Source organism: Chiloscyllium plagiosum, unplaced genomic scaffold (assembly GCF_037043375.1).
Source record: "Chiloscyllium plagiosum isolate Xiang-an unplaced genomic scaffold, Cpla_swu_hap1 HiC_scaffold_18, whole genome shotgun sequence".
Lineage (NCBI taxonomy): Eukaryota > Metazoa > Chordata > Chondrichthyes > Orectolobiformes > Hemiscylliidae > Chiloscyllium > Chiloscyllium plagiosum.
This window is the reverse complement of record NW_028270156.1, coordinates 34,313,413-34,320,669: the sequence shown is the minus strand read 5'-3', so window position 1 is coordinate 34,320,669 and position 7,257 is coordinate 34,313,413. Positions and strand designations below refer to the sequence as shown.

The following is a 7,257-nucleotide window of genomic DNA, read 5'->3' as shown; positions in this document are numbered from 1 at the left end:
AAATCTTCATGAGGGGTCTGAGCAGAATAGATAAACAGAAACTGTTCCTATTAGCGCAAGTGTCAAGAACAAAAGAACGCTAATTTAAGCTATACAGTAAAAGAATTAAAGGTAACATGAAGAAAAACATTTTCAGGCAGGTTGTGGTTCAGATCCGGAATGCTCTGTCTGATAGAGGTGGATTCAAGTGTGACTTGAAACTATTGTACTATCGCCAGGCCACAGTGCCAAGGCACAGAGTGGGACAAGCGGAGTTGCTTTTACTGAGATCTAGCACAGACTTAACAGTTTCAATGGCCTCTTTCTGGGTTGTAACCATTTCATGCTTTGATGACTCTGCCCGGTTTCAGCTGATTAGCTGCTGAAACCCTCAGTCTTGCCCGTGTTATGTGAAGACATGATCATTTCAAAGTAGACCATACTAACTCCCTCATGCTTTTCTCTGTAAACTTGATGTCATCTGAAACTCTGCCATCCTAACTCACTCATCTTTCAACTCTGTGCTCATCGACTTCCACTGACCGCCCTTAATGCTGTGGACACTGGACTGGAAGGCTGCCTCAGGCTGACTGCTGTTATACCTGGAAATCTTCACTGTTTTTCAGAATGGGAGGCAGGCTCCACAAGCCCAGGTAGCTTCCCACAAATGAGCCGAACTTCATCCATGGATCCCCGCACAGAAAAGGTGGTGTTTAAGTGGACAGGAATGAAGACACCATTTGTTTCCACTTCTCATTGCCCTACGCTGGGAAGGTTGCTCAGCCATTTCGAAGACAGTTAAATGACACTTGTAACTCTACAGTCACATACAGACCAGAATTGGTAAAAATGGCAGATTTCCTTCCTTAAAAAGTGAGAATGAACTGGAAAGGCTTTTGCTGCATTCTGGTAGCTCTATGGGAAGCACTGAGCAAATACGGAATGGTCTCTGGATCGGTACTGAAAGAGTGTTGCATTATCAGACAAGCAGTACTGAGTACTTCGCTGGCTATAAAGCACTTGGGAGTGTCTAGTGGCATCTAAAAGAGGCCGAAGAAATGCAAGTTTTCATTTTCGTTCTGCAAACAGCCCTATTTTGTGTCTTTTCCACTTCAATTGTAGAGCATCTTCACAAAAGTACACATAAAACAAATATATTGCTTTCCAGTTCTGCTTTATTTTGAATATACACTTAAAATAATTTTAAAACATTTCAGAAGTACAATTTCCTTTACGTAATATGTGACCGTTAACAGCCAACCTAATATAGATTGTATTTCTCAATGTACAGGCCAGATTGGGCAGAGATGACTTTATAACAATATCACCCTGAATTCAGTTTACAGCTTCATACAGGCGCCTGCTCTTTTGTCAGCTACCTACTATCCAATGATGATATTCTGAAACAAAAAAATTACGTGAATAAGTTAATGGGGCATGAAATTTAAATTTAAAAAAACTATTTCATCTGGTTATTTGAAAATAAATACGTTTCATATTTGCAACCTACTCTGAAATGAAACCATGGCTGAAAGGCTTTCCTTTCAGATATCTCAGCTATTGTAAAAAAAAACTTAAAATTGCCACTTTCCCAACACTGGCATGTGGAGAGAGTGGGAGAGAGTGGGAGAGAGTGGGAGAGAGTGGGAGAGAGTGGGAGAGAGTGGGAGAGAGTGGGAGAGAGTGGGAGAGAGTGGGAGAGAGTGGGAGAGAGTGGGAGAGAGTGGGAGAGAGTGGGAGAGAGTGGGAGAGAGTGGGAGAGAGTGGGAGAGAGTGGGAGAGAGTGGGAGAGAGGCATAAAGGTAAGCAAGGCAAGACTGATGGAGAGATTGCAGATGAGAAGGGACTAAGAGAATGCATTGAAGAAAGATAAAGAGAAAGTGAGAGATAAGAGCAGAACAGAATAGAGATAAAAAGAAAGATTGTGTGTGAGAGAGAAGTGATGGAGGTGAGGCCTGGACAATGAGTTGGTTTGGGAGGTGAGACTCACACTGGGACTGAGCCATGCAAAATATAGGCCCATCACTCAACAGCCTCCAGTGACACAACAAAACCGGAGCTCTGTAACACAGGCTTCAATCAGCTTCTGAGACAGAAGTCTTTTGAGTTTAAAAAAAAAGTCTGTTAATTTACCTCCATCAGATGCTGAGAATGGGAAGGTGAATGGGAAAGTGGGGTCAGGGACAGGGAAATGCTGCATTCAGTATGACATTGAACAGGAGAGCAGAGTTTTTAAAAAACCACACAACACCAGGTTATAGTCCAACAGGCTTAATTGGAAGCACTAACTTTTGGAGTGCTGCTCCTTCATCAGGTGATTGTATGAACGAACAGTGCTCCAAAAGCTAGTACTTCCAATTAAGCCTGTTGGACTATAACTTGGTGTTGTGTTTAACTTTGTACACCCCAGTCCAACACCGGCATCTCCAAAACATGAGAACAGACTGGTCTGAACTACAGACATGATAATTCACTTGGACTCCTGGCTGCTATGTGAGAAAGAGGTGATAACATCAATTGTCATCCAATATCCCACAAACACTCATTTCACCTGAATTCGAGAGAGAGAGAGAGAGAGAGAGAGAGAGAGAGAGAGAGAGAGAGAGAACGAACATAGCTGCCTTCGGGTGGAAATCCCTGTAGCAGAGAGCAATGTGCTGTTCTCAGGCTTTAACAGATGAGGGGACAATAGGTTATGTGGTGCCCCCTATGGGCCAGAAACCAAAGAGTCAGTTGATGGGCGAGGGAGTAAACACAAGCAAAAATAAAGTAAAAAAAGGAATTAATTCATGCAAGATAACCAATAATAAATCCATTAGGGAGTTCATGAGACACTTCTTTATTCAAACTTTGGTGAGAAAGTGGACTAGGAGGTGAATAACATCATGTATGTTTAAGAGGTACCTACAAACAGGGACGCGAGGAAAACAGGATTGGAAGAATGGGCTGATAAGCAGATATGAGTAACGGAGGGAGGATGATCCTCTGGACTATCAACTGGCACAGACTAATCAGGCTAAGTACAGGCTGCTGTACAATTATAGAATTTTGTATAAAATAACATCCAATCAAAGCAGGAGAGAAAGATATTTTCTAACAAGGTGTTAGGAAGGAATAAATGAGAAACTACTGAGGGATTGGAGGCAAGTCAACGCAACACAGTCCGACCAGGTCATAGGTTACTCACTCGTTAGAGAGAGATGACTAGTGGGAAGTTTAAGCTGAGGATCACCAGATCTTAGGCAAGGGGAAAGGTTGACCTCATGGAATTGAACCCACATCACTCTGCGTTGCAAACCAGCTGTCCAGCCAACTGAGCTGACCGACTCTAAAGGATTGGTGGACACTATAACACATTCATATCATTTTCAGCTAATTAAAAGTTGATGCACGGCATCAAATAAAAGGAGAACACAAGAGACAGAGGCTCATGCAGATACTGCACCATGAGCAGGAGAATATATATGTTATACATATAAGGGTGTGTTGTATACATTCACCCCAAAACTGGCAGACTGCAAGTTCAAGTATTAGCCACCGCATAGCTTCAGTTGCTTTGTGTTAAGGGGTCACTTGCCAAAGGCTACTGTTAGCACAAGGCATGCATTCAGTTCAAACGAACACACCTTCTGGGTTTAAGCTTGACACAAGAGGGTTCTGGAGATTTCGTGGATTCCCCAAGAAATGTTTCGCTGTCTGTCGTGGCGGGAGATCAGATTCTGAAATGTGAATGTCTGTAAAAGAAGAGATAAAATGTGTCAGCAGTCTTTGACTGGAGTCAGCGGGTTAGCGTCACTGTGACACACCGGGGTCAATGGGTCAGCGTCACCGTCACACACCGGGATCAGCGAGTTAGCGTCACCGGGGTCAGCGGGTTAGCGTCACCGTGACACACCGGGGTCAGCGGGTTAGCGTCACCGTGACACACCGGGGTCAGCGGGTTAGCGTCACCGTGACACACCGGGGTCAGCGGGTTAGCGTCACCGTGACACCAATCCTGTCCATTCTTCTGACAACCACATGATGCTGTAAATGCCATCTCATTCCTGTGGCTCAGCATCGCTATCAATGGTTCATCTTTTAGCTGCAAGTGACTGTCATCCCTCACAGAGGTCCCTTTGCATTGCTGCACCTCCTACCAATCCAGTGCAAGCCCCCAATCTGATACTAAAATAAAAACCGAAAGAACTGCTGTTGCTGTAAATCAGGAATAAGAATAGCGAATGTTGGAAAAGCTCAGCAGGTCTGGCAGCATCTTCCAGGGTCACTTGACCTGAAACATTAACTGATTTCTCTCCAAAGGTACTGCCAGACCTGCAGAGCCTTTCCAGCTATTTTTGTCCCTCAGTCTGATGCTCAGGTTCAGATTTATTGGGAGAGACTGGACATTGTGCCTATACATCTCTAAAAGGAAGCACTGAGGTACCAAAAAAAAAGGTAACTTACAAAATGGCTTCTGAATTGGGACACTTTCGAGTTGGAGTAGGGGAATTTTAAAATCTAATGACACTGCACAGAAAAAGAGGCCATTTAGCTCATCATACCTATACTAGTCCTTTGATAAACTATCCACTTAGTCCCATTAAGCCCTCTTCTTTCCCCTTCAAGCATTCAGTTAATTCCCTTTTGAAAGATACCACTGAAGCAGTTTCCACTGTCCATTCAGGCAGTACACTTCCGGTCAGAACACCACAGTCCTTCAAACAAATCAATCAATCCTCATCTCCTCCTCTGCTCAGACAGTCAATCACCTTCAATTTTTGATCTCTGGTGTCAAATCCACTCATGGTTGTGAACAGTTTTCTTAAATTTGATCACCACCTACTCTGCTTTAACAAGGGCGACTCAGTTTCTCCACATGACTGAAGATCTTCATCACTGGTACCATTCTAGTCAATCTCCCCTTCACCCTCTCCATAGCTTAACCACTTCCTCAAGGATCTTGAAAGCAGTCTTATTCTTTCACAAGGAACTCCAAGCTCCTGTCTGGTATCTTTTCCCCCTCCCTCCTAATTAAGGGAACACAATTTCGGATGTTTGACCATGCTATGGGTATTCTCTGTGGCAATGAGAAGATCATTTCCTCACCTCCGTTCCAGTGAGTGGGCAACTGTTGCTGGCTTGGTTCATCTGTTGTCGACTCCTCTTCAGTTCTGGTCGGTGTTCCCCCAGTCTGCTGAATAAATTGTTGTAGGTTACACTGTCTCAGCTCCTTATTTAACTCCTCCAGCTCTTGCGTTTTTGCCTTAAAAAAAAAGATTTATTCAGAACTCAGGAAGAAAAACACAGAAGTAATGCAAATAGTCACTGGGCTAAGATTGCTCAGAGGCAAGATGCATTGGATCTGAACCCATTGTACTCATTTCTACCTCCCTATTTATCTCCATAAGGAAGAGGTACAGTAAACTCATAATATCCTGAATTCACATTCTATTAGAGGGTCAGCGCTGAGGGAGTGCTGCACTGTCGGAGGGTCAGCGCTGAGGGAGCAACGCACTGTCGGAGGAATTACACCAGAGATGTGCTGCAGTATCGGAAGTACTGAAGGGGGCCTAAAGAGTGAGGTGGTCAGAACTAAGGGAATGCTGTAGTGCCAGTTTCCCATCCCAACATTAAAATGCCTCAATTCCAGGAAGTATTTACTTTAACTCTCTCTTATCGAAGGACAAAATTAAAAAGTCATGCAACACCAGGTTATAGTCCAACAGGTTTATTTGGAAGCGCTAATTTCGGAGCGCCACGCCTTCATCAGGTGGTTGTGGAACATGACCATATGAAACAGAATTCATAGCAGAAGAGTTACAGTGTCATGGAATTGTAATGATATGTTAAACAACTTTAGTTACAAATCACATAACACCAGGTTATAGTTCTTAAACAAATTTAGATTAAGTCTTTCATCTTTAAAAATGGTATACGGTGGTTTAATATGTAAATCCCAGAATTACATTCTCAAGGTGGCGTCAGCTTATCGGAGGGCTTCATCAAATACCTCAAAGTCCACAGAAGTAACATGCATGAACCTTCCAGTGTGCATGACTATCATCACCACTTCAAAACGTTATACCAGTTTCATCAGGCATGACCAACTCCCTTTACAAATCTAAGCGACTCTCTCCCTCTCAGATCAGCTAGAAATTTCTATGATATTCAGTCACCTCCACTATTAAATATAGATTTTTTATTTATCTCAATAATAATCCCACAATTAACTAAAACCCCTGTGACTCTAGAATGAATTAGCTCAGGGCAATAAGCAGTGAGAATCTGTAAAGATTCCGACTAAGCTGAGCAATGGTTTGTGTTTGCCACATGGTGGCACCAGAGCTTTTCAGATTGAGGGAAATGGAGCAGCAGCTGTGATTGTACCAACAAAATGCCTCAAATTATTCTAACACAATTTATTAAAACATCAGCACAGCCTTAACCTCTTCACAGACAATAAGGATCAATTAGTTGCTAATAAAATTGTTGCCTTTGCAGCTAGAAAAATGTTGTGCACAAATTGGTTGTCACATCTCCCACAAACACTTCACAGGAGCACTCCCAGGTAACATTAAAACTGCACAAATAAAAGGTCATATTAGTTAATGGAGCCTCACATCAGCGCAATGCCAGTGCGGCACTCCATCAGTACAGACCGTCCGACAGGATCACACTCCGCCTGAACTGCACTGGACAGGTTAGATTGGACGGAGACTATAATCCAGTCTTCAGAACTGAAGATTGTTTGACTTGGAAGTCAAACAGTTATCCATCAAGTTGTGCTCAAAACCAAGTGAACCAGAAATCTGTGAGGAGACAAGTGCTGGCTTTCCCCTGCTGTCACTCAGCCTGGCAAGGTGGTCAGTGACCACAATACCTCTGTTTTTCCGAGGGAAGGAGAAGCCTGCTTGTTCCTGTCCTGATGGTGAAGTGGATTGATTGGTACCAATATTAAAGGTGCAGGGTGGTGACGAGTTACAGGAGGCCATTCAGTCCCTCAAATCTGTATGTGCATTCAGTCAGATCATGGGTCATAGTAACATTGGAACAAGGATCTAGGATCAGAGTAGGCCATTCAGCTCTTCAAGGTGAAAGTGAGGACTGCAGATGCTGGAGATCAGAGTCTAGATTAGAGTGGTGCTGGAAAAGCACAGCAGGTCAGGCAGCTGTTGTGGTTCTGTTCGCCGAGCTGGGAATTTGTGTTGCAGACGTTGCAGAATCCAAGCCAAACAGAGAACAGCCAGGGAATTCCTAGAGGCATGGCACTCATCCACAGATTCAATCAATAAGCAC

At 43.5% G+C, this 7,257-nt stretch overlaps 1 protein-coding gene across 3 annotated transcripts in view; it reads right to left on the bottom strand.

The window, feature by feature from the left end:
• Positions 1-1,134: 1,134 nt before the first annotated feature.
• Positions 1,135-7,257, bottom strand: part of rassf7a (Ras association domain family member 7a) — an 81,129-nt gene continuing 75,006 nt past the window's right edge. For all 3 annotated transcript variants that reach the window (XM_043705695.2, XM_043705694.2, XM_087996445.1), the window contains exons 4-6: positions 5,068-5,224; positions 3,606-3,713; positions 1,135-1,379 (exon numbers count right to left, since the gene is read on the bottom strand). In XM_043705695.2, coding sequence (XP_043561630.2) covers positions 1,351-1,379; positions 3,606-3,713; positions 5,068-5,224 — 294 coding nt within the window. In that variant the 3' untranslated portion in view covers positions 1,135-1,350. The remainder of the gene's footprint in view (positions 1,380-3,605; positions 3,714-5,067; positions 5,225-7,257) is intronic.